The sequence below is a fragment of the Salmo trutta genome, chromosome 24 (assembly GCF_901001165.1).
Source record: "Salmo trutta chromosome 24, fSalTru1.1, whole genome shotgun sequence".
NCBI classification, from domain to species: Eukaryota; Metazoa; Chordata; class Actinopteri; order Salmoniformes; family Salmonidae; genus Salmo; species Salmo trutta.
In genome coordinates this window covers 35,602,903-35,629,052 of record NC_042980.1, presented here as the reverse complement: position 1 = coordinate 35,629,052, position 26,150 = coordinate 35,602,903, and the positions used below count along the sequence as shown (strand labels likewise).

Sequence of the window (26,150 nt, the reverse complement as noted above, 5' to 3'; positions counted from 1 at the left end):
GCATAAAAGAGGGTTTTGGGGTGTTGGGCGGGACACAATGCAGATAGCCCGGCTAGCCAATGTGCGGGAGCACTGGTTGGTCGGCCCAATTGAGGTAGTATGTACATGAATGTATAGTTAAAGTGACTGTGCATATATGATAAACAGAGAGTAGCAGCAGCGTAAAAAGAGGCGTTGGGGGGGGCACAATGCAAATAGTCTGGGTAGCCATTTGATTACCTGTTCAGGAGTCTTATGGCTTGGGGGTAAAAACTGTTGAGAAGCCTTTTTGTCCTAGACTTGGCACTCCGGTACCACTTACCATGCGGTAGTAGAGAGAACAGGCTATGACTGGGGTGGCTGGGGTCTTTGACAATATAAGTATGCTCCAAATGCAATTCTGAAGTCTATACATTCACAGTGCGACTTAACTCATTAATTTCTTTTGTTTAATTTATATAACGACATTCCAACCTTGTTTAGCATTACCTAGTCTAGTCCAATTGTGGCATGATTCCACTATTTTCATCAGTTTGCATCAATTTCAAGTCGGACTTTTATTTTGAAGGCAAACCGCAGATTCCATTATTGTTGCTCACGTTGTTGTTCACAACAAACACGTAGTGACGTGAGTGTGCATAAAGCCGTGAAGGAGGAGCGCCCTCACACCCGACAGTAATCAGCACCAATCCGGAGAAGAAGAAAAGTCAACCTACCAATCTACGTGCGATATTTGGTGAGACGAAACCCCACCCTCTCTACTCAGAGTGGATGCAGGCAACAACACATACACGCTGTTTTCACTTTTTTCATTCAACTTTATTTTCTTTCAGATATCAATTTATACAATTATAGTATTTTAATCAGTCATGACAACAAAAATACTTGCCATGAAGAATTCAGTGTTCTATGGACTGAAGACTCTCCAAAGCATCCATGCTAGGGATTTTAGGTAAGAGAAGTCACGTTAGTCAGGAACGTTGGCTAACTAGCACGCGGATTAATTGGTAGTGTCAAAGTGAGCTCAGCTGTCAAGCAAAGTAGTTTACAGTACAATCTATTTCCATCGTTTAACATTCAGAATGCCACACTGTATTTGTTGTTGTGTTTTTGAGACTTGTAAATGCACATTTTTGAATGGGGAGTCTGTCTATTTTTATCTTCTTGTCATTTGCAGCATTGGAGCACTAGCTCTGGGTCCGGTCAACCTCAAGGGTCGCAGTTTCCTGACTTTAAAAGACTTCAACTCAGATGAGATAAAACATCTTCTATGGGTGGCAGGTGACCTAAAGCACAGGATCAAACATGAAAAACAGGTACAGTGAGGATCCATGTCACTAACACAAGTTTTAGTTTCAAATGGAAGATTTATAATGCACTGCTGATCGAGTTCAAGTGAGATAACGGTCACTTCTATTTGCAGTACCTTCCTCTTCTTCAAGGGAAGTCGATTGCCATGATATTTGAGAAGAGGAGCACCAGAACCAGAATGTCCACAGAAACAGGTGTGAGTTACATTTGTGTCAGGGTCAGGGTATGGTCTATCTACGCTTTTGGAGTAGAGAAATACCAAAATAGCTACGCCACTCATGTTGGATCATGCATAGGGAGTGGTTCAATTAAAAGTAATTTCAAAAGCCTCTTACATCATTGTGGATATTTAAGATACAGCAAATACAATTTCCCACATAGCTTTTGTGCTGTGATTTTAAATGTGTGGGTGCATTGGACAGTTCAGTTGCATTCTTTCATGGGGTCACAATGGGTCAGGAATCAGGACTAATGCAGAACACAATGAAACTGCTGAAAAGACACTCCCTCCATTTGTGGCAAAAATGTAACTCCGTTAGACTCACTTCTCCCTACTATTTCACCTTGCTATCCTCACATTTTATCTATCTCAACCACATAGTTTCCCCCTGTTTTGTAAAGAGGAGCATTGCAGATAGAAATGCATGATGAATGGACACAACTGTCTTCCATGTGGAATATGCAATTCCTTTCTATCAGCAATAGTAACATTTTGTGCGTTTGAATAAGCCCGTTATAACGTGTACTTCCTGCAGGTTTTTCTCTGCTGGGAGGACACCCCTGTTTCCTCACGTCTCAGGACATCCACCTGGGAGTGAACGAGAGCAGCACAGACACAGCCAGGTCAGTCAGCCAAGGCCACAGAAATAGCCAACTTTTTGCTCCTTGACGACACCAGGTTATCATCACCATTGGAATAAAACTTTATAATGTGTGTGTGCAGGGTTCTCTCTGGGCTGTCAGACATAGTCCTGGCACGGGTGTACAGCCATACTACTCTGGAGGAGCTGGTGAAGGATGCCTCCATCCCCATCATCAACGGCCTGTCTGACCTCTACCACCCCATCCAGATCCTCGCAGACTTCCTCACCCTGCAGGTACTGAAGCCTAACAAACTGGGATGCAAAAGAGTGATCCATGTTTGGAGCAATAGTGGCTGGATCCAAGGCTCAGCCAATCGTTCACATAACAGCAGAATGCAGCACGCGACTGGAGAGAGAAGAGACAACCAATTTACTAGTTACAGCATCAGCGCGCGCTCTGGAAAGAGCTGAGAGAGGAATAGCAGTTTGCCAGTTAATTTACAGCAGCGCGTCCCCTGAACGATAACGAACAGGTAAAGTAGGTGAGAAGCCTGACCACGGAGACAGGATGAAAAGGTGAAGCGTACTTCATGAGCTGTAACCGAAAAACAACTGGCATTTGAAAAATTTGAGGTGAGGAAGAAAGTGGGGTGGAACAAGTATTGTTATCGTTGTTAAGTATCTTGCTAGCTGATCGAATTCTCCGTTAGCTAGCGAGAGAAATGTTGCGCAACATTAGCCAACTTAACTGATCAAATAATTGAGTTTATGGTGTGAAAATTAGCTGGCTCATAAAGTCAGACAGCTAACGTTACAACATCAGATGAGCTAACGTTAGTAACCTAACCAATTCGACTCCTTGCCGTTCCTCAAGTTATAACACATTAGTTGCTTACTGGACTCTGGCAATCTGTGAAATGTTAACTAGCTAACAAACTAACTACTATATGTGAACTAAAGTTCTCTACAGTATGTGGTTCATTATCAGAGTAAGAAAATTAGGTGAAAATGAGGCGTTGCTTGTTAAACAAGTGGATTCAGGGATGAAGTGTAGCTGGGCCTGGCTTAAACTGGATGCTACTATAGAGGTGAAAGGAACACCACACACTTTCCCTGTTTCTCACTTCTTCAATACAGTGGATAAAAGGGTTATGCCAGGTGTCCTCTCTGCCTGAAAGAGATCAATTATGCCAACAAAGGGTATCCTGCTCTGCTGGCACATTGTAGAACAGATGTCCACAGGCAGAAAGTGTACAATGTAATAATGTACAGTGTAGCCCAAATATATTGTTTTTGTTATGTTGAATTTGACAGTAACACGTGTGTGTGAGTGATGGGGGATTATTATTTATTTATTTATTTATTTTTTACCCCTTTTTTTTCTCCCCAATTTCGCGGTATCCAATTGGTAGTAGTTACAGTCTTGTCTCATCGCTGCAACTCCCGTACGGACTCGGGAGAAGTGAAGGTCGAGAGCCATGCGTCCTCCGAAACACAACCCAACCTAGCCGCACTGCTTCTTGACACAATGCCCATCCAACCTGGAAGCCAGCCGCACCAATGTGTCAGAGGAAACACTTACACCTGGCGACCTGGTCAGCGTGCACTGCGCCCGGCCCGCCACAGGAGTCGCTAGTGCACGATGAGACAAGGACATCCCTGCCAGCCAAACCCTCCCCTAACCTGGATGACGCTGGGCCAATTGTGCGCCGCCCCATGGGCCTCCCGGTCGCGACCGGCTGCAACAGAGCCTGGACTCAAACTCAGAATCTCTGGTGGCACAGCTATCACTGCGATGCAGTGTTTTAGACCACTGCGCCCCCCACCTGGGAGGCCCCTGATGGGGGATTAAGCTATTATAGTTTATTTTTTACCATTTTAATTGATAAAAAAATCACAGTAAGGTACTTAATTGTTACCCAGAAATGATTTGATATTGAGATAAAAACAACTGCATTGGCCCTTTAACCCCAACCTAATTCTAACCAATTCTGTAAATACCGTTTTGCAGGTCAGGAGTGTCTGTATAGCCTTTTCCGACTGTGCCAGATTCAAAATGGCGCCACTCTGTGTTTTACAGGAGCATTATGGTTCGTTGAGTGGGCTGACTGTAAGCTGGATCGGAGACGGAAACAACGTGCTGCACTCCTTCATGATGACCGCAGCCAAACTGGGTGTCCATCTTAGAGTCGCCACGCCCAAGGTACACATTCTCCCCTACCCATCGTTCCCTTTTCCTCCTTTATATATCAGTTTATTGTTAGTGGCCAAGCCACTGTGTTTTGTGGCCTGTGACGTGTACTGGAGCTCTCTGTATCTTCACTCTCAGGGTTATGACCTGTATAGTACTGGTAGTTGAGCTCTAACTAACCCCATCACTCTGTATAGTACTGGTAGTTGAGCTCTAACTAACCCCATCACACTGTATAGTACTGGTAGTTGAGCTCTAACTAACCCCATCACTCTGTATAGTACTGGTAGTTGAGCTCTAACTAACCCCATCACTGTATAGTACTGGTAGTTGAGCTCTAACTAACCCATCACTCTGTATAGTACTGGTAGTGGAGCTCTAACTAACCCCATCACTCTGTATAGTACTGGTAGTGGAGCTCTAACTAACCCCATCACTCTGTATAGTACTGGTAGTGGAGCTCTAACTAACCCCATCACTCTGTATAGTACTGGTAGTGGAGCTCTAACTAACCCCATCACTCTGTATAGTACTGGTAGTTGAGCTCTAACTAACCCCATCACTCTGTATAGTACTGGTAGTTGAGCTCTAACTAACCCCATCACTGTATAGTACTGGTAGTTGAGCTCTAACTAACCCATCACTCTGTATAGTACTGGTAGTTGAGCTCTAACTAACCCCATCACTCTGTATAGTACTGGTAGTGGAGCTCTAACTAACCCCATCACTCTGTATAGTACTGGTAGTTGAGCTCTAACTAACCCATCACTCTGTATAGTACTGGTAGTTGAGCTCTAACTAACCCATCACTCTGTATAGTACTGGTAGTTGAGCTCTAACTAACTAACCCCATCACTCTGTATAGTACTGGTAGTTGAGCTTTAACTAACCCCATCACTCTGTATAGTACTGGTAGTTGAGCTCTAACTAACCCCATCACTCTGTATAGTACTGGTAATTGAGCTCTAACTAACCCCATCACTCTGTATAGTACTGGTAGTGGAGCTCTAACTAACCCCATCACTCTGTATAGTACTGGTAGTGGAGCTCTAACTAACCCCATCACTCTGTATAGTACTGGTAGTGGAGCTCTAACTAACCCCATCACTCTGCCCTGCCTCCCTCTCAGGGTTATGACCCAGACAGCAGCATCATTCAGGAGGCACAGAGACTCTCCAAACAGGTGAGAATTTCTAGACTTATGGCGTCAGACTCTTTATTAGGATTATATTACCTGGTTATTATTATTCTGATCGATACTAATGGTGTCAATACCAATAGCACAATGTCCTTCATTTTGTCTGCTGTGTGTCAGCATGGGACCCAGTTTCTCCTGACCTCTGACCCAGTGGAGGCAGCTCGAGGCAGTAACGTCCTGGTGACAGACACCTGGGTCAGCATGGGCCAGGAGGAGGAGAAGAAACAGAGGATCAAGGACTTCCTTGGCTACCAGATCACCATGCAGGTACATACAACAATAGACTCAAATAGTGAATAAATGGATGAGTATTCTCTTGCTGAATACTAACCCTCCCCCAGGCAGCCCCCCCTACCTCTAACCCCTTTATGTATGTGCCTAGGGGTTAGGGGTAGATTTGGAATGAATCAATCATCATTTCTCCTGTTTATGTCCTCCCCAGACAGGAAGTGTGGCGAAGCCAGACTGGACCTTCCTTCACTGTCTCCCACGGAAACAAGAAGAGGTGGACGACCAGGTGTTCTACTCCCCTCGCTCACTTGTCTTCCCTGAGGCTGAGAACAGGAAGTGGACCATCATGGTAAACTAAGCTGTATGCAGTAACAATATATAGTTAAATGTGGACTAATAGTAGTATTTGAATGAAGTTAAAGTTGCCTTTTTAGGAACTCAGTCGGTGTCTCAACTTACTATTAACAGTAGTAGAATACACAAGATGCAGTTTAGAAATGTGGTTGTGCATCAGCAGTTTATCTCTTATGTCAGTCACTCAATAAGCCCATGTCAGCTAAACATTTTTTGATTGGTAAGTTAGTCTAGCCAGCTATCTAAACTTGTAGTAATCATGGTCGAATTACTGACCGAGGGCCCCCATTGATTTTGTTAGTCACTCTCACTCAGATATCCTATTAAAAGCAAAATGTGTAGAATTGCAGGAAATTGGCTTTAAAACTGCACATTTTTCTATCCGCCCCATGGCAAAATGTGTAGAATTACAACTTGCTTTAAGACTGCAATATTTTCTCTACGTCCCATGTGTAGGAAATTAACTTAACAGTTTTTTAAATCTCTGCTGTCAAGAGCGGGGCTGTCAAATTGTTTTGCTCACAAGATGGGGGGGGGGGGGGGGTCCCCCAACAAAAAATTACTTGGGGCCCCCAAAAGGCTAGGGTCGGCTCTGACTGCATGTGTGGATATAGGGGCGGCAGGTATTCTAGTGGTTAGAGCGTTGGGCCAGTAACCGAAAGGTTGCTGAATCGAATCCCCAAGCTGACGAGGTAAAAATCTGTCGTTCTGCCCCTGAATAAGGCAGTTGTTCAGGGGCACTACTGTTCCCCGGTAGGCCGTCATTGTAAATAAGAATTTGTTCTTAACTGACTTGCCTAGTTAAATAAAGGTTAAAAAATAAATGTAATATGGATGTGGATACACAGACCCACCAGCCACTGCGGCCCCGTGATGAGTTCAGATTTTTTTTGTGGCCCTCACCCCATTCAAATTTGACCTCTATTCTCAAGGAGAGATTCTTTCTCTTCTTTTATTTGTGCCTCATGCTCTCTTTAATTCTTTATTTCTCTCCATCTCTGCAGGGTCTGATGGTCTCTCTGCTGACTGACTACTCCCCCCAGATCCCCATGCCCAGATTCTAACTCTATCCCTACTTGCCAAAGGTATCCTAAGTTTACAGTTTTGTAATACTACAAAACAGCGCTCGGTCAAGTACTTGATTGACTTTGTAGTCTGCCAGGTACATTGGAGCCAGTTTTAAAAGTGCAAACTTAAAATGTGCACTTAATGCATGAAAGTATTTTACAAATGTATTTGAACCAGGTCTGAATCTGAGAGAATAAAAGCTTGTTTCTTTGTATTGGACATGTGATTTGTATACACAATTCTAGTTTAAGATGTTATGGAATTGATTTTGTGGTTACATACAAATAAATAAAAGTGCCTCAATATGAACAGGCGTTTTCTGTCCTTATAACACTACTTTCTTAGTTTACCAACAACTGCAAATTTGACCAAGTCTTTGGGGGAAATGCTGCATTCCATGTGGTGCACCACAGAGATAGCTAGCATGTGCAGCTAATGTTACCCTGCTCAGATTTGGCTGGGAATATTACATTTATCCTTCCACATACAGGTTGCATCCAAATAAACAGAATTACAATGTCATGCACAAATAAAGTTTGTAGAATGTAGGAAATTTAGCACAACATTTGCAACAAAAGTCATGTCTACACGACTTCTGCTATCAGAATACGAAGCTCGATTTGAAAAGACGGGTCTAGACGCACAAGTCAGTCGCTTTGTGTTTAGATCTGTCTGACCACTTTAGGAAGTGGTCAAGGGATGCATTGTGTGTGGATTTCTCCTCAGTCTGGACGCAATCAGGCTACCGAAGGCGCATACAGTGGGCGACATCATCAGCACTATTCCCACAAGTCTCCAGAAACATGTTTTGATTTTTGTATTTGTATTTTGAAACATGTTCCTAGCGTGTGTTTGCTTGCCTCATAAATGCTAGCCAGCCAGCTAATATTTAGGAAACCTGTTTTTTGTGCTAACTAAAACTATTTTATGCTAACTCGTTTGCAGTCCCTTTAGCAATGCTTGCTATGTTAGCTTGCTGGCTAGCTAGAGGTTCGCTGGTTACTTAGCAACAGAAGTTAGCTTCTGTCATCGACTACTGTTGTGTTGTATTTTGCCTGTTCCATCGTTTGTAGAATGCATACTTTCATTTGAATATAGTCCGGGAACAGACACAATGTGGACACATTTAAAAGTAGACACAAGGCGTGTTCGGAATGTCATGATCAGAACTCCATTATCAGAGTACAAAATCTGCATGAACTGTCAAGTCTAGACACGGCCTAATAACATATGTATATTACATTGCATATAGAACAAGCTAATATCAAAAGCACAATAATAATAATGCAACCCCAATAATGTATTTGACCCATTCCCCTTTGTGGCTATCTGCTGAATGAACCCAGAGAGGAAGAGGTGAAGTCAGCATATACAATGAGTATACAAAACATTAAGAACGCCTGCTCTTTCCATGACAAGACTGATCAGGTGAAAGCTATGGTCCCTTATTGATGTCACTTGTTAAATCCGGGGGTGCCATTTAATGTTAGGAATATGTTCTTAATGTTTGGTATACTCAGTGTACCCCACCGTCTTTGATTAAAATGCGTATATTCTCCAGTTTACTGTGTTCCATAAAGAGCAATGGAAACATTTGGTTCAGAGAGCACTACACCCCCTAACTTCTACAGGAGTGAGATAAAAAAACAAAGAAGATAGATTTGGAGTTAGATAAACGTGGATTTTTTTGTCAGGAACATATACATGATGCTACCCTCCACAACATAACCTTACCTCCAAATCAAAACTCAAAACCTACAACCTGATTTTGGACGGAATTACGGAATCACCTGGAAGGCTTACAACTACCAAAGATGATTATTCCAACACTTTACAGCAAATGCTCTGTAAAACAACAGAAACCTGAGAACACCATCCAACCTGGTACTGAGTGAGTAATGTTTAGTCTGAAGCTCTATTTTATTTCCAAAAGCCAAGAATAAAAACACATTACATTACTTTATAAGGACTGAATGCTAAATTAAGGCTGCCAAGCTTGATACAACTTCAATTAGCACTGATGTGTCAGGTGAGAGGTGTCAAAGTCCTTCAGCCCAACAATGGCAGGAGAGTCGCACAGTCTACTCAAACCAAATGGAGAGGCCTTAGAAGCGGCCTCCCGCTGTTCAGAGGTAATTAAAATACAGTACCCTGTGTATGTAAAGAATGATAAGGCAAGAAAAGATCACAAAATGAAGCTCCTTATGGAAAATCAAGAGACACTTTTTGCTGACTATTATAAAAATGGGAACATCAGCAACCTCATCTTCCACACAAACCACCCCCTGGCATGGCACAGTGCTATATTAACCAGACCATCCCCTGGCATGGCACAGTGCTATATTAACCAGACCATCCCCTGGCATGGCTCAGTGCTACATTAGCACACTACCCCTCTGTTAAGAGAGGGGGTGTTAACAAGGGTTGAAAACTCAGGATAGTAGACAACGAGGACTCTGAGTCAGCTAATATAAATCTCTATAGGTCTGGAACAGTAATGGTACAGGGCAACCCCAAACAGTTTCAGCTGGACTTTCACCTAATCAAAGAATTAGCCCAGCAGGAGAAGCTCTCCCTTGAGAAAGATACCCCCACCACGAGCGGGTCAGACCAGACCTCTTCATTATATAACCCCACAGACGAGCACCCCCAAGCGGAAAGTCAACCTCCCAGCACAGAGTACTACTCCCTCATTGAAATGAAGGATACATTTACCCAGCTGGAGGTAAGACAGGTGGAGCTGGAATAGCAGGTGATTACACTCCAGTCAGCACAGACCCAGACAACAGTCCAGCACAACAACACCCCCTCAACCAGACCCGGAGAGCTGGAGGTGGAGAGAGACATATCTGCACTCTGGACTGTGGTGAGAAAACTTCAATATAAAAAGCAAGAGCAGGAGAAGAACAGAGCACTAGAGGAGAGGATCAGACTGCTGGAGGAGAGGGTGAGGGGGATGGAGGAGAGGATCAGACTGCTGGAGGAGAGGGTGAGGGGGATGGAGGAGAGGATCAGACTGCTGGAGGAGAGGGTGAGGGGGATGGAGGAGAGGATCAGACTGCTGGAGGAGAGGTTGAGGGGGATGGAGGAGAGGATCAGACTGCTGGAGGAGAGGATCAGACTGCTGGAGGAGAGGGTGAGGGGGATGGCGTGTGACAGAACAACCCACTAGAGAGGTGGTCACCTCTGCAGAGAAGCCAGCAGAACAGCCCACCTCAGCTCCCAACAAAAGTCTCGACACCACAGCAGAACAGTCCACACCAGACCCTGACCATAGCATCGACATCACAGCAGACAAATGAAGAACCCCAAGCCCCCCACACCCACTGAGGACATACACAAGACACAGATTGTACTCCTTATGGACTCAAATGGGAAATATATACAAGAAAAAAAACTTTTTCTCAAACACAGTGTGTCTAAACTCTGGTGTCCAGTAGGAGTGGAGCTAGGCACTGCAGGTCCTGGATTAACCTCTACATCACCAGAGGAACAGAGGAGAATTAGGATAAGGGTATGGCTAAAGGCTATAAGAACTGGCCGTCTAGCACGTTCGGGAACAGAGAGTGAAAGGAGCAGGTTTCTGGGCACGATAGCATAGATTCAAGGCATAATGTACAGACAAAGGTAAGGTAGGATGTGAGTACATTGGAGGTAAACCTAGGCATTGAGTAATGATGAGAGAGATATAGTCTCTGGAGACGTTTAAACCAGGTGATGTCATCGCATATGTGGGAGGTGGAACAACATGGTTGGTTAAGGCATATTGAGCAGGGCTAGAGGCTCTACAGTGAAATGAGACAGTAATCACTGACCAGGACAGTAATGGACAAGGCATATTGATATTAGGGAGAGGCATGCGTAGCCAAGTGATCGTATGTGTCCAGTGAGTAGTTGGGCTGTCTGGGGACACTGCGATTCAGACAGTTAGCAGGCCGGGGCTAGCAAGCTAGCAGTTAGCAGGCCGGAGCTAGCAAGCTTGCATAAGGGCCCTAGAGGGACGTCGCGATGGGGGAAAGTCTGTTTTTGCCTCCTCGTGCGGTGACGTCGATAGATCTGGAGCGGGATCAATTTGGAGGTGGAGGGTCCGTCATGGTCTAGGGCGGTGTGTCACAGCATCATTGGCCTGAGCTTGTTGTCATTGCAGGCAATCTCAACTCTGTGCGTTACAGGGAAGACATCCTCCTCCCTCATCTGGTACCCTTCCTGCAGGCTCATCCTGACATGACCCTCCAGCATGACAATGCCACCAGCCATACTGCTCGTTCTGTGTGTGATTTCCTGCAAGACAGGAATGTCAGTGTTCTGCCATGTCCAGCAAAGAGCCTGGATCTCAATCCCATTGAGCACGTCTGGGACCTGTTGGATTGGAGGGTGAGGTCAAGGGCCATTCCCCCCAGAAATGTCCGGGAACTTGCAGGTGCCTTGGTGGAAGAGTGGGGTAACATCTCATAGCAAGAACTGGTAAATCTGGTGCAGCCCATGAGGAGGAGATGCACTGCAGTACTTAATGCAGCTGGTGGCCACACCAGATACTGACTGTTACTTTTGTTCAGGGGCACATTATTCCATTGCTGTTAGTCACATGTCTGTGGAACTTGTTCAGTTTATGTCTCAGTTGTTGAATCTTATGTTCATACAAATATTTACACATGTTAAGTTTGCTGAAAATAAATGCAGTTGAAAGAGAGAGGACGTTTATTTTTTTTGCTGAGTTTATATCCCCCGACTAGAATCCCCATACTTTAATGAAGACAGCTTCTCCATCCTGGAGGGGGAAATCAATCATTTCCAGGCCCAGGGACATGTACTGGTCTGTGGCGACCTAAATGCCAGAACTGGACAAGAATCTGACACCCTCAGCACACAGGGGGACAAACACCTGCCTGGAGGTGACAGCATTCCCTCCCCCTAGGCACAACTATGACATCATAACCAACGAAAACAAGTCACAACTCCTGCAGCTCTGTCGCACGCTGGGTATGTACATAGTTAATGGTACACCTATAGCTCATCACTTGGCAGTAGTACTGTAGACTACTTTATCACTGACCTCAACCCAGAGTCTCTCAGAGCATTCACAGTCAGCCCACTTACACCCCTATCAGACCACAGCAAAATCACAGTCTACTTGAACAGAGCAATACTCAATCATGAGGCATCAAAGACAAAGAAACTGAGTAATATTAAGACATATTGTCGTTTGGAAACCTACCAAAAAACAATTAGGCAACAACAAATTCAATCCCTTTTAGACAACTTCCTGGACAAAATGTTCCACTGTAATAGTGAAGGTGTAAACTTGGCAGTAGAAAATCTTAACAGTATATTTGACCTCTCAGCTTCCCTATCAAATCTAAAAATCTCAAATAGAAAACTGAAGAAAATGAGCAACAATGACAAATGGTTTGATGAAGAATGCAAAAATCAAACAAAGAAATTGAGAAACCTGTCCAACCAAAAACATAGAGACCCGGAAAACCTGAATCTACGCCTTCACTATGGTGAATCACTAAACAATACAGAAATACACTACGGAAAAAGAAGGAACGGCACGTCATCGATCACCTCAATGTAATTGAAGAATCCATAGGCTCTAACCACTTCTGGGAAAATTGGAAAACACTAAACAAACAACAACACAAAGAATTATCTATCCAAAATGGAGATGTATGGGTAAACCACTTCTCCAATCTTTGTGGCTCTATAACAAAGAACAAACAGCAAAAAGATATACATGATCAAATGCAAATCTTAGAATCAACTATTAAAGACTACCAGAACCCACTGGATTCTCCAATTACCTTGAATGAACTACAGGACAAAATAAAAACCCTCCAACCCAAAAAGGCCTGTGGTGTTGATGGTATCCTCAATGAAATGATGAAATATATAGACAACAAATTCCAATTGGATATACTAAAACTCTTTAACATCATCCTTAGCTCTGGCATCTTCCCCAATATTTGGAACCAAGGACTGATCACCCCAATCCACAAAAGTGGAGACAAATTTGACCCCAAATTTGACTGTGGGTTAAGCGTCAACAGCAGCCTTGGGAAAATCCTCTGCACTTTCATTAACAGCAGACTTGTACATTTCCTCAGTGAAAACAATGTACTGAGCAAATGTCAAATTGGCTTTTTACCAAATTATTGGACGACAGACCACGTATTCACCCTGCACACCCTAATTGACAAACAAACAAACCAAAACAAAGGCAAAGTCTTCTCATGCTTTGTTGATTTAAAAAAAGCCTTCAACTCAATTTGGCACGAGGGTCTGCTATACAAATTGATGGAAAGTGGTGTTGGGGGAAAAACATACACAATTATAAAATCTATGTACACAAACAAGTGTGCGGTTAAAATAGGCAAAAAACACACGTCTTCCCACAGGGCCATGAGGTGAAACAGGGATGCAGCTTAAGCCCTACCCTCTTCAACATATATATCAACGAATTGGCAAGGGCACTAGAAAAGTGTGCAGCACCTGGCCTCACTCTACTAGAATCTGAAGTCAAATGTCTACTGTTTGCTGATGATCTGGTGCTTCTGTCACTTACCAAGGCCTACAGCAGCACCTAGATCTTCTGCACAGATTCTGCCAGACCTGGGCCCTGACAGTAAATCTCAGTAAGACCAAAATAATGGTGTTCCAAAAAAGGTCCAGTCGCCAGGACCACAAATACATATTCCATCTAGACACCGTTGCCCTAGAGCACACTAAAAACAATACATACCTTGGCCTAAACATCAGTGCCACAGGTAACGTCCACAAAGCTGTGAATGACCTGAGACACAAGGCAAGAAGGGCATTCTATGCCATCAAAGGAACATAAAATTTGACATACAAATTAGTATTTGGCTAGAAATACTTCAATCAGTTATAGAACCCATTGCTCTTCGTGGTTGTGAGGTCTGGGGTCCGATCACAAAACAAGAATTCACAAAATGGGATAAACACCAAATTGATATTCTGCATGCAGAATTCAGCAAGAATATCCTCTGTGTACAACGTAGAACACCAAATAATGCATGCAGAGCAGAATTAGGCCGATACCTGCTAATTATCAAAATCCAGAAAAGAGCCTTTAAATTCTACAACCACCTAAAAGGAAGCGATTCCCAAACCTTCCATAACAAAGCCATCACCTACAGAGAAATTAACCTGGAGAAGAGTCCCATAGGCAAGCTGGCCCTGGGGCTCTGTTCATAAACACAAACAGACCCCACAGAGCCCCAGGACAGCAACACAATTAGACCCAACCGAATCATGAGAAAACTAAAAGATACATTGGAAAGAATTAACAAAAAAAGAGAGCAACCTAGAAGGCTATTTGGCCCTAAACAGAGAGTACACAGTGACAGAATACCTGACCACTGTGACTGACCCAAACTTAAAGAAAGGTTTGACTATGTACAGACTCAGTGAGCATAGCCTTGCTATTGAGAAAGGCCGCCGTAGGCAGACCTGGCTCTCAAGAGAAGACAGACTATGTGCACACTGCCCACAAAATGAGGTAGAAACTGAGCTGCACTTCCTAACCTGTAGCACAAACTCCAAAAAGTTCTGGGACACTGTAAAGTCCATGGAGAATAAGAGCATCTCCTCCCAGCTGCCCACTGCACTGAGGCTAGGAAACACTGTCACCACCGATAAATCCACGATAATTGAAAAAATCAATAAGCATTTTTCTACGGCTGGCCATGCTTTTCACCTGGCAACTCCTACCCCGGTCAACAGCCCTGCACCCCCCACAGCATCTTGCCCAAGCATCCCCCATTTCTCCTTCACCCAAATCCAGTTAGCTGATTTTCTGAAAGAGCTGCAAAATCTGGACCCCTACAAATCAGCTGGGCTAGACAATCTGGACCCTCTCTTTCTAAAATGATCTGCCGCAATTGTTGCAACCCCTATTACTAGCCTGCTCAACCTCTCTTTCGTATCGTCTGAGATCCCCAAAGATTGGAAAGCTGCCGCGGTCATCCCCCTCTTCAAAGGGGGAGACACTCTAGACCCAAACTGTTACAGACCTATATCTATTCTACCCTGCCTTTCTAAGGTCTTCGAAAGCCAAGTTAACAAACATATCACCGACCATTTGGAATCCCACCGTACCTTCTCCGCTATGCAATCTGGTTTCAGAGCTGGTCATGGGTGCACCTCAGCCATGCTCAATGTCCTAAACGAAATCATAACCGCCATCGATATAAGACAATACTGTGCAGCCGTATTCATCAACCTGGCCAAGGCTTTCAACTCTGTCAATCACCACATTCTTATTGGCAGACTCAACAGCCTTGGTTTCTCAAATGGCTGCCTCGTCTGGTTCACCAACTACTTCTCAGACAGAGTTCAGTGTGTCAAATCAGAGGGCCTGTTGTCCGGACCTCTAGCAGTCTCTATGGTGGTGCCACAGGGTTCAATTCTCGGGCCAACTCTTTTCTCTGTATACATCAATGATGTCGCTCTTGATGCTGGTGATTCTCTGATCCACTTCTACGCAGACGACCCCATTCTGTATACTTCTGGCCCTTCATTGGACACTGTGTTAACTAACCTCCAGATGAGTTTCAATGCCATACAACTCTCCTTCCGTGGCCTCCAACTGCTCTTAAATGCAAGCAAAACTAAATGCATGCTCTTTAACCGATCGCTGCCCGCACCTGCCCGCCCGTCCAGCATCACTACTCTGGACGGTTCTGACTTAGAATATTTGGACAACTACAAATACCTAGGTGTCTGGTTAGACTGTAAACTCTCCTTCCAGACTCGCATTAAGCAATCCAAAATGAAATCTATAATCTGCTTCCTATTTCGCAACAAAGACTATCCTACCAATCCTTGACTTCGGCGATGTCATTTACAAAATAGCCTTCAACACTCTACTCAGCAAATTGGATGCAGTCTATCACGGTGTCATGTCTTTGGGGCACCATTAAACTGAAGACATGTTTATCAAATAACTCCCTACAATTATTATTACGCGATTAAACTGATTCATCGTTTAACTGTAATTAACTAGTAGATCGGGGCACCAAGGAAAATATTCAGATTACAAAGTTATAATTTTTCTAATATAACTATCCTTTATTACAACATTATATATTATATTATATTATCTGACCGATTATCTTCTGGTTTAAATGGTGTATTCTTTACCTCGTCCAGTCTCATTCCAAACGTCGTAAATTGTTGTTATCTGCACGAACCCAGTCTTCACTAAGTCATCCATACATCAATTGTCTTAAAATGATTTATTTACTAAACTAAGTAATTCACAGAAAGCATACAAACAGTAGTTATCGTTACAAAGAATTGGTAGAGTAATGTGCCCTAGTGGGCTAAACCGGCATGGCGGCTTGTTAAACAAAAGAGTAGTGGGGGAATCAGCGGAGAAGGCACAACAGAGTTGATAAATATTAACAATTGATATGCGAATCCTTTGCACGTGAACGCTCACTCATTCGGGAACAATTGCAATCAATATATATTTATGCTCAGTGTGTCGTCGGGATCCTTGTTGGAGAGTTTTTGTCCTGTTGGAGAGTTTTGTCCACGTTCTCTCTCTCCCTCTCGGTTAGGATGGATCTTTCAAAGCGACATTCATTAATGTCGTTATAGAATGGATGTTTCGTCGGTCTTCGCGTTCAATGATACCGAATTTCTAGCTGCAGACTAGTAATTAATATCAAAGACTTGTTATTATTCTGTCGGTATCGATAGTCTAAAAGTTTAACCACGTGGTATGGTTAAACTTCAGTAGAGGGATGCATGGTCAAACCTTGGCTCTCTCTTCTGAGGTAAGCTGGTCTAGTGAAAGAAATTCTGGGTGGGGGTTTTATACTGAACATAGAAAAGCCTGTCACATGACGCCTTGTCCTGTCTGTGTCCCTGGGGGCGTGCCGATGACTTAGTTAAGCTTTTGAACAGAAATACAATTCTCTCACATTAACATCAGTACATAGCATCTCAACATATTCCAAATAGCTTTATCCTTATTAATACATTTGATACAACCATTTAGATGTAAGTCCCATAGCTGAGGCTATTATATAAACATTATTATGGTAATATGGCAATATTGTCTCTCATGGGTTTCATAAAATTGTACTAAGCAGACCAGTTCGTAGCTGGATTCTTCACCGATCTTTTATATCTTCTCCAGAACATAAATGTCGTTCGGTTCTCCAATTCTGTGAGGTGGAAGAATCCTTTGTTCTCTCCATGAAAACACTCTGTCTCTTTACTGTGGCCTGTTAGGCAGGACATTCCCTTTAGAATTTACGACCGCCTTCACACAGCCTTGTGCCAGAAGTATAGAGGTCGGGGGATGGTGCATAGAAAACCCAGAGGGCAACGTCATGACAACAGTGTCATCCGTTTTGTCACCAAAGCCCCATATACTACCTCTGCGACCTGTATGCTCTCGTTGGCTGGCTCTCGCTTCATATTTGTCGCCAAACCCACTGACTCCAGGTCATCTATAAGTCTTTGCTAGGTAAAGCCCCACCTTATCTCAGCTCACTAGTCACCATAGCAGCACCCACCCGTAGCACGTGCTCCAGCAGGTATATTTCACTGGTCACCCCCAAAGACAATTCCTCCTTTGGTCGCCTTTCCTTACAGTTCTCTGCTGCCAATGACTGGAACAAATTGGAAAAATCACTGAAGCTGGAGACTCATATCTCCCTCACTAACTTTAAGCACCAGCTGTCAGAGTAGCTCACAGATCACTGCGCCTGTACATAGCCCATCTGTAAATAGCCCATCCAACTGCCTCATCCCCATATTGTTATTTATTTATTTTGCTCCTTTGCACCCCAGTATCTCTACTTCCACATTCATCTTCTGCACATCTATCACTCCACTGTTTAATTGCTAAATCACCACTATGGCCTATTTGTTGCCTTACCTCCCTAATCTTACCTCATTTGCACACATTATATATAGATTTTTTATATTGTGTTATTTTTGCGTATGTTTGTTTATTCCATGTGTAACTCTGTGTTGTTATTTGTGTCGCACTGCTTTCTTTATCTTGGCCAGGTCGCAGTTGTAAATGAGAACTTGTTCTCAACTGGCCTACCTGGTTAAATAAAGATGAAATAAAATTAAAATTAAAAAAACCTCCTGCCCAATGTATGACTATATTAGAGACACATATTTTCCCCAGATTCACAGATCCACAAAGAATTTGAAAACAAACCGATTTTGATAAACTCCCATATCTTTCTGGGTGAAATACCACAGTGTTCCATCACAGCAGCAAGATTTGTGACCTGTTGCCACAAGAAAAGGTCAACCAGTGAAGAACAAACACCATTGTAAATACAACCCATATTTATGCTTATTTATTTTCCCTTTTGTACTTTAACCATGTGTACGTCGTTTGCCTTTACTGCTGGATACTGGCGCTGCGGTGTCATTGCTCAACCTTGCAACTTACTACAAGTTTTTCAGTCACCTACCACTCCAACAGCCCTCCACTGCCCTGTGTGGGTACGGTAGATCCAAGATAGACATTGTAGGCACCCTCCAGGTCCCAGTACACTACGGCACCAAGCATCTGCCATCATTCACATTTCATGTTGCAAAGCGGGGTGCCAACCTCTTGGGCCTCGACCTCTTCACAGGCTTGGGATTCACGCTGAGAGATGACAGTGGGTCAGCTATCCACCAGGTTACCTGCACATGGCAACAGAACTGGCCAACTCTGTTTGATGGACTGGGCTGCCTCACAGCCTTTACTCACAGGCCCCTAGTGAATCCGGAAGTGACCCCAGTCATGCAGCCCCTGCGGCGCATTCCCTTTGCACTGCGTGATGACGTCACAAAAGATCTCCAGGCACAGTTGGATGCAGGCATCATTGAGCCAGTCAACGCTGCCCCCTGGATTTCAAACTTAGTCATTGCAACCAAAAAGTCAGGTGGAATCCGGACCTGCGTGGATCTTCGTGCTGTGAACAAGGCCGTTGTCCCGGATAAGTACCCCTTGCCTACAGCTGAGGAGCTGACCGCACAATTCCATGGTTCCACGATCTTCACGAAGCTTGACCTTCGTCAGGGTTATCTTCAGGTACCCCTCCACGCAGCTAGCAGAGATCTCACTACCTTTGTCACACATGCTGGCGTGTTCAGATATACACGCATGCCTTTTGGGCTTAACTCCGCCCCCAGCTGCTTCCAGAAGGTGATGAGCACCATCCTCGCTGGAATACCTGGGGTGGCGGTCTATCTGGATGACATCGTGGTCCACGGTCCTGACCTCCACATCCATGATTGTCGACTCCACAGAGTATTCAGCGCTCTACTGCAGAACAACCTGACCCTTAACGGTGGAAAGTGCACCTTTGCAGCTCCAGCCGTCGAGTTTGTGGGGTTCCGCCTGTCGGCCAAAGGCATTGCCCCACTCATGTCGAACATTGAAAACGTCCACAGGATCCCGGAACCGACCTCAGCCTCACAGGTGGCATCATTCTTGGGCATGACAGCCTACTACCTCCGGTTTCTGCCTCACTACTCTCAGACCACAGCGCCCCTTCGCCAGCTCCTCAAGAAGGATGAGCCATGGGCCTGGACGGCAGCCTGCTCAGACGCGGTCCGCTCACTGAAGAGCCAGCTCACCACGGCCCCAGTCTTGGCTCACTTTGACCCCGTCTGCCCCACCATTGTCACATGTGACGCCTCAGCTGGAGCACTAGGAGCTGTCCTCTCACAGCTGCAGAATGGCATTGAGAGGCCCGTCGCCTTCGCCTCAAGGGCCCTGAGCCCCACAGAACAACGGTACTCTGTGGGCGAACGAGAAGCACTGGCCTGTGTCTGGGCGTGCGAAAGGTGGTACCTCTACCACTATGGCCGTCTGTTCACGCTCCGAACCGACCACCAGTCCCTCACAACGCTACTGTCGGCATCAGGAACTGGCCACAAGCCACTTCGGCTGCACAGATGGGCCGACCGCCTCAGACAGTACGACTATCAGCTGAAGTTCACTCCAGGGAGGGATAACGTGGTGGCAGACCTCCTCTCACGCTCCTTTGACGCTCCTACTCCGACCGTCTTGCCAGACGACAACGAAACAGACCTCGTACAAATGCTTTACGCTCCTCTTCAGTCAGTCGTCTCACTGGAAGAGCTGAAGCAAGCATCGGAACAGGATCCCACACTGTCTACCCTACGCACCTACATACGCACTGGATGGCCAGCACACGTGCCGGAAGAGCTTGCGACTTTCGCCAGGGTGAAGCACGAACTGTCTTGCTGGGAAGAAGTCTGTGTCTCTCGAGGGTTTTGCACTGTGGTCCCAAGTGGTCTGCGTGTGCGTGTTCTATCCATGGCGCACGAGGGGCACTTGGGCTTGGTGAAGGTCAAACAGAGATGTCGAGACCTTGTGTGGTGGCCAGGCATCGACCACGACATTGAAGCCCTGGTCAGGGATTGTGCTGCATGCCTCCTCAGTGGGAAAACAGGACAGTCCGCCCCACCCCCCCTGCAGCCTCTCGCATGGCCGTCCCGCCCCTGGGAGCACATCCAACTGGACATCTGTGGCGAGATCCATGGTCACGCAGTCCCTCACCATCAGCGCTTCCTGGTGGTGGTGTATGACCTCCACTCTAAGTGGCCAGAAGTGGTTCCTGTCAGAACTGTCACAGCACAGGCCATCGTGGACATCCTAGACAGCCTGTTCACAAGGTGGGGCCTGCCCCTCACCCTTACCACGGACAATGGGCCCCAGCTAATCTCTGCCGAGTTCTCCTCATATCTCAGCAACAAGGGAATCAAACACATCCGCACGGCCTACTACAACCCACAAGCTAACGGAGGGGTGGAACGCTTCAACCAAACGCTGAAGAACGGCATCAGAGCGCACCTGGTCCAGGGGTGCACGTTCCAAACTTCTTTGAATCAAACGCTAATGCACTACAGAGCAAGCAAACACACAACAACACAGGCTTCCCCGGCATCTCTCATGCTAGGTCGTGAGATGGAACTGCCACTGGACAGACTCAGAACACAGAGAGTTGCAGAACCGGCGACTAGGTGCACCCAAGAAAAACAGGCAGTGACCAGGCACCAAAGAGAAATGAAACAGCGTTTCGACAAGGCACACAGGGTGAAGAAGTCGATCATCCAAGTGTCTGACTGGGTCCGAGCCCGACGGCCTCAGCGGTGCAACAAAATGGCCTCATTCTGGTCGGGACCCCTGCAGGTCGGTCGACAACTGGGGCCCGCCACATTCATGTTGAGCAATGGATCACGCTGGCACGCCAGCCGCCTCAGGAAAGTCCCTGCTCCTCAAGGAATACGAATGCACACAGAACAGACATGCAGGCCAGAGATGCCACCGGATGGACCTCCCCCACCACTACCACCCGAGCCCCAGCCTCTGTGGGCTCCCCAAGGGCCAGAGCCACAAGCGGTGGCGGTTGAAGAAAGGCCTATGCGGGCACGAACTCGCCCTGCTTATCTGGGGGACTACTTAACCTCTTTTCATTCTTAGGCTCCGATAGGGGTTTTAGTCAACCTCCAGGTTAATGGACTGAACTGGTTAGTTTGGAGGGTCCTTCCGTTTAAAGGTTAATGTTTTATTTCTTACAGTTATCACTCTAGGTTCTTGCCCTATGGACATTTTATATATGGTACCAGTCCCTGGTTTTGGAAAGGGGGGGGAAATGTTATGTATGGTACGACGTGCTGTGCGTCATACTATACGTTGTTATGGTTTACGACAGTGTGCTGCTTTACGGATGAATGGGTTGTCAGGATGAGTGGCACATGTCATTAAACGACAGAGTGATGTACAATGTGAAACCGTGCAGACGTGCGTTCTTCTACAGCTAGGCTAGATATAACAACAACGCTGTATATATACATAATATGACATTTGTAATGTCTTCATTCTTTTGGAACTTCTGTGAGTGTAATGTTTATTGTTCATTTTTGTTTATTTCACTTTCGTGTATTATCTACTTCACTTGCTTTGGCAATGTTAACATGTGTTTCCCATGCCAATAAAGCCCCTTGAATTGACACACTCAGGATTTAAGTAGCGTCACATAAGGTACTCACTCACCGACAATACAATTTTATTTGACAAACTCATCAGGTGAGAGTGCGAACGCAGTCCCCCATTACCAGAAATTATGCAATCGAGAATTCCACATTGGGAAAATCTCAGGGGTCAGTACAGCCTGAGTGCAATGGCTGATCCTCGCCCTGAGTAAACCGTCTGTTTTGATCACGGTATTTCCCTAGCCGTGGGTTTATGAGTTGGTGAAGAGCTACTGATTTCAGTACAAATGTTATCGGCTGACGGTTACCACTTTGGATCCTGATAATAACGCATCATATCGACCAGGGGGTTCGTGACATTTATGAATGAAGTTGTGGAATGAGCAGTGAAAATGAGATTCATTTTGATTATGAGATTATATTAGTATCGCGTATTTTCCCATGATGTAGCACGGTATACATTATTGATACATTTACCTTTTAATATCTAAACGGCTGTCTAATATCACAATATCACAAGGTGATGTACCAAATTCTGAAATCACGTTTGTGCACATAGCCAAACGAATGACACCAAATATATATGTTTCGTAGCAATTCAGGCATTGTAAGCATAGTAGTTTCCTTGCGCTTGTGTTCTGCGCTCAGTAAAACATGTAGCAATTAGACCATCGACCACAGGGTGGCGATGTGCATACAGCCCCTAGATACGGTTTCCACTAGATTCCACAGCCACAATCAAAATGGTCTATATCAGGGGTGTCAAACTCATTTTAGCTCAGGGGCCACATGGAGGAAAATCTATTCCCAAGTGGGCCGGACCAGTAAAATCATGGTATATATAACTTAAAAACAACAACTTCAGATTGTTTTCTTTGTTTTAATACGATCAACATAAAGCTGGAGCCTGAGGACAGTGTGTCCACAATAGTACAAGCACAACATCACTATTAATCATAAAACACCTCAAGTTTATTTGAAAATTCTAAAGAAAAAGAACACACAAACACACAATGCCTCAGTGATTCACAGAAGTATATCACAGATCACAGAACTATATCAGGGTGTCTCATGCAGCACTTTAAGTGGGGTTGCATAGTTTAGTTGACTCCTGATACCTGGCATCTTTTAGCTTTCACCAGCGCATCAATATCAGGCGTCACATCCTGAGTGGCAGCCAACTTCAGGATGTGATTCAAGTGCTTGTGCGTGAGCCTTGAGCACAGCTTTGTTTTATTTATGCTCATTACAGAGAAAACTTGCTCACAAAGATATGTGGTTCCAAACATGCACAACAGTTTTGCAGCGAGGGCTGTCAAGTTGGGGTAACCTGGCAAGAGATTCTGATAAAATGTGTCCAAGCCAGCTGCGGCAAATTTGCCCTTCATATCCGAGTCACACTGCAAGTCTATTATTTCAAGCTGACGGGCAGATCAGAGGGATTCACGGTGAATGGCGAGCAAAAAATGTTGAAGTCTTTCTCCAGTTCACCAAAAATCTGAAAGCGTTGCTCAAACTCCCGTAACAGTCCCGTTATTTTATCTTTGAACCGCTTCATGTCTGCCACATGTTGGGTCGCGCACACATTTTTCAGACAGGAGAAGTGAGCTGCATCACCACCGGCGAGTTGCGTCTCCCACAATGACAGCTTCAACTTGAAAGAACGTATGCTGTCATAATACTGCGTGACGACTTTGTTGCGCCCTTGCAGCTGTTTATTCAAGTTATTCAGGTGCTCTGTAACATCCACCATAAATGCAAGGTCCTGCATCCATTCTGCGGAATTAAATTCTAACACTGGTTTGCCCTTTTCTTCCATGAACTGTTCAATTTCTTCTCGTAAATCAAAGAAACGCCTAAGCACAGCACCTTGGCTTAACCATCTTACCTCAGTGTGGTATGGCAGGCCATAGATGTGGTCTTTCTCTCTGAGAAGGCTGTCAAACTGACGGTGATTCAGGCTTCTGGATCGGATGAAATTAACAGTTTGGATGACCACCTTCATGACGTTATCCATCTTTAATGACTTGCAACACAAAGCCTCCTGGTGCAAAATACAGTGAAAAGTCCAAAAATCACGTCCTCCATTTGCAGATTGCACTTTCTCTCTGAACTTTGTCACAACGCCTGCTTTTTTCCCGATCATTGCGGGCGCACCATCTGTAGCCAGGCTGACAGCGCGGGACCAGTCCACTCCGACCCTGTCCAGCGCGCCGACGAGTGCGGTGAAAATATCAGCTGCTGTCGTTGTATCTGTCATCGGCACCAACTCCATGAACTCCTCGGTGACGGTCAATGTGTCATCAACTCCGCGGATGAAAATGGCCAGTTGTGCAACATCTGTAATGTCCGTGCTTTCATCAATTGCAACTGAAAACCCAATAAATGACTTTACTTTTTGCTTCAACTGGCTGTCCAAATCCACTGAAAGATCGGAAATCCTGTCTGCAACTGTGTTTCTTGTCAGGCTGATATTTGCAAAAGCCTGGCGCTTTTCAGGGCACACAATCTCCGCTGCCTTCATCATGCATGTTTTTACAAATTCACCCTCACTAAATGGTTTTGAAGCCACTGCGATTTCATTAGCAATGAGATAGCTAGCTTTCACTGCAGCGTCACTGATGTCTCGGCTGTGAGTAAACACAGACTGCTGTTTCTTCAGACCCGCCAGACCCGCGTCCACTTTTCTCTTTTTTGACAGAGACATATTGGGGCAATGAGGGTGCCAAAGCAAATAATGTTAAAAGTAGAAGTCGTAATAAATATCGCGGGCAAAACAAAGTAGCTCATCCGGACTGGCTGCACTTGCTTGACCTACTTGCTCTGCTCCGGTATAAACAGTTTGCTTGCTTAACACAATTGCTATTGCGCCATCCAGTGGATGCAATTGGAACAGCAGTTTATTTTGAGAAATTGCAGCTCATTTTTATACTTTACAAAATCATCTCGCGGGCCGGATTAAACCCCTTTGCGGGCCTGATCCGGCCCGCGGGCCGGACGTTTGACACCCCTGGTCTATATCGTAAAAATGTTGGTCTTCATTGAAGGTTAGACATACGGTTAGCAATGTGGTTGTGGTTAAGATTTGAAATCAAATTTAAAGAAGGTATTTTTAGAAAAAGGTGGGGTTTAGCCATCATTTTGACTTTGTGAATGTGGAAGCTAGTAGCGACCCCCAGGTATGGGGAAGAGGACCCATACCCCAGTGGAGACACAGTAGTCTACTACTTCCTCCACAACAAGACAGAGTAGTAGGCTGGGCTAAATTACAGTAATAGTACGCGGGATACACGTTTTTCTTAGCAGTAAGTGTTACATGTATTTATGCATAAACCATGCACATCACTCACTTTAAGTTTTTGCAGGTAGGTCGATATAGCCAGGCCACAAGTAGGGTACACCTAAATTGTCCACCACATCCACAAATGCATTAGACTACATACAACCATTTGGCTAATTGTTATCATGCAGATTAAAGCTCTTTATCCAAACTAAATAGAAGAACACTTAAATTCTCAACTATCCCCCTTCATCAGGTGGGTGCACTCATTGGCCTAAGTAGTCTTTTTACTCACGCGAGATGTTATAATTACTAATTGTACAAAATAATAATATATATAAATAACTAAACTCAAAAGGGTTGCCTATTTTTGTAAAAATATATATAAACGGTTTACAATGTGGCAGTACATCATACCAATGTCTAATACGTTTTTGTATCAGTTGAATTTTGTATTATTTCAATTCTATGAATTTATGTATGACAAATCCACTCTGCACTACTGTCCTTGATTTTCATCATAAATTAAATTCAGATGTGGTTGGAAAACAATTAATAGTAGGACAACTTTTCAACAGAAGTTAAAAATGATCAATGAAAGTAGGCCAATAAGCAACGTTGGAGACAGTTCCACATGAAAGCCCCTACTTATAATTGTGTCCAGTCACTCTTGCTGTTGCTAACTGTAAACTTGTGAAAATGCATCGCAGTCGTGAATTT

The 26,150-nt window shown here is 44.7% G+C and overlaps 1 protein-coding gene and 1 non-coding gene across 2 annotated transcripts; one reads left to right on the top strand and one right to left on the bottom strand.

Annotated features, from left to right (window-relative positions):
• Nucleotides 1-657: 657 nt before the first annotated feature.
• otc (ornithine transcarbamylase) lies at nt 658-7,444 on the top strand. Its single transcript, XM_029711984.1, has 11 exons — nt 658-715; nt 813-931; nt 1,157-1,295; nt 1,403-1,484; nt 2,046-2,133; nt 2,234-2,387; nt 4,174-4,296; nt 5,414-5,467; nt 5,600-5,749; nt 5,925-6,062; nt 7,072-7,444. The coding sequence occupies exons 2-11, from the start codon at nt 849-851 to the stop codon at nt 7,129-7,131; spliced, it is 1,071 nt and encodes a 356-aa protein (XP_029567844.1). The 5' UTR covers nt 658-715; nt 813-848; the 3' UTR covers nt 7,132-7,444.
• Nucleotides 7,445-22,241: 14,797 nt separating this feature from the next.
• LOC115161726 (U1 spliceosomal RNA) lies at nt 22,242-22,403 on the bottom strand. Its single transcript, XR_003869415.1, has one exon. It is a non-coding gene; the product is annotated as a U1 spliceosomal RNA (small nuclear RNA).
• Between the last annotated feature and the right edge of the window lie 3,747 nt (nt 22,404-26,150).